Source organism: Podarcis muralis, chromosome 7 (genome assembly GCF_964188315.1).
Source record: "Podarcis muralis chromosome 7, rPodMur119.hap1.1, whole genome shotgun sequence".
Lineage (NCBI taxonomy): Eukaryota > Metazoa > Chordata > Lepidosauria > Squamata > Lacertidae > Podarcis > Podarcis muralis.
In genome coordinates, this window is record NC_135661.1 from 62,052,070 (window position 1) to 62,053,516 (window position 1,447).

General features: G+C 42.9%; 1 protein-coding gene across 1 annotated transcript in view; it reads left to right on the plus strand.

Moving 5' to 3' along the window:
- The window catches only part of LOC114602905 (gap junction beta-4 protein-like), an 812-nt gene extending 221 nt beyond the window's left edge, over positions 1–591 (plus strand). The window contains exon 1 of the mRNA XM_028741635.2: positions 1–591. This exon is cut by the window's left edge and continues 221 nt beyond it. Within this exon, the coding sequence (XP_028597468.2) occupies positions 1–529 (529 nt within the window). The 3' untranslated portion in view covers positions 530–591.
- The last annotated feature ends 856 nt before the right edge of the window (positions 592–1,447 follow it).

Sequence of the window (1,447 nt, forward strand, 5' to 3'; positions counted from 1 at the left end):
GTCCTTTCCCATCTCTCACATACGTTTCTGGGCCTTCCAGCTTATCCTGGTGACATGCCCTTCTCTTTTCGTCCTCATGCATGTGGCCTATCAGGAAACCAAGGAGCAGAAGTGCCTGGAAGGGGCAAGAGAACGCTTCCATCCACAGTACCCCAACCCCGGGAAGAAGTGTGGAGGCCTGTGGTGGACCTACCTACTCAGCCTTCTCACCAAGGCAACTGTGGATCTCACCTTCCTCTACATCTTCCACTGCCTGTATCCCAACTTTGATCTTCCAAGGGTGGTGAAGTGTGCTGTGGTTCCCTGTCCCAACGTGGTTGACTGTTTCATTGCTAGGCCTACAGAGAAGAAGCTCTTCACTTATTTCATGGTAGCCACTGCCATGCTATGTGTCATTCTCAACCTCTGTGAGATGGCCTACCTTGTAAGCAAGAGTTGCAAGAAGCCTGCAGCATCAGCAAACCTGAGACAGAAGCTCACATTACATTTCAATAACACCGGAGAACCACTCCCATTAACAAGTCAGTGAGACTAATTGGATCTATATCAAGAGTGGGGAATCCTCACGGCTGGATTAAGTCATTTAGAGGCTCTAAGCACTGAAAATATTATGGTGTGTGGGGGTCTCCCCCTCGTACTTCAAAATAAAGTCTTATTTTTCAAAACTAAGACAGCTTCTTTCTAGATTTTTCTAACTGCACAAATTCTGGAAAATTTTACAGACGCTGACTCCACAAAGTATGTCCGCTTCTGTACACAGCAGGGAAAATGAATCATGTCCGTCCTGATACATATGTTGTTGTCTCAGATGTTTTTTATTCTTTTCAGCTCAGAAAAAGAGCATTTTGCCAAGCAGCTGGCAATAATCAAAGTTAGAAAAATGCATCGGGTGATATCCACATTTGGAAATACACATTGTACTCCACCTTTCGTGAAGCTCAGTGTGACTGAATTTCATTTTTCTTGTTTCATTAAACTTTGCACACGTAGAACAGTGGAACTGCCTTAGTTCTCCACAGAGATTCCTGTTCAAGTCAACAGGGTATGTATGAGTCAACTAGCTTTTGGGAACCTTGGGAATTTTTCTCATCAGATATCATGTAGAAAAGAAAATCAGGGTTATGCTTTTTAGTGCACTTCACCTCTCCTCTTCATATTAGCCACAAGTGTATCAATTATATTAGAGTAAGCAGATAGTGAAATCTGTCTCTAAGAGGCAATGCTTGGTGTGCTGCCACCAACTGCTTATTTCTTTCCTGGTTCTCTTGTGGGCTTCTTTGTAGTCGACATCAGGCAAGATACATTTTGATGTTTTCAAATCTTTTGAAATCATTCCTCAAAGTGTGTAAGTGGTCGCTAATGATTGACAGATGTCTGCACATATTTTCTTAACCATCTTTTTTCCTTAGAGAGCTTGGCTTGTGCGGTGAGAGTGTGGTAAAATTTC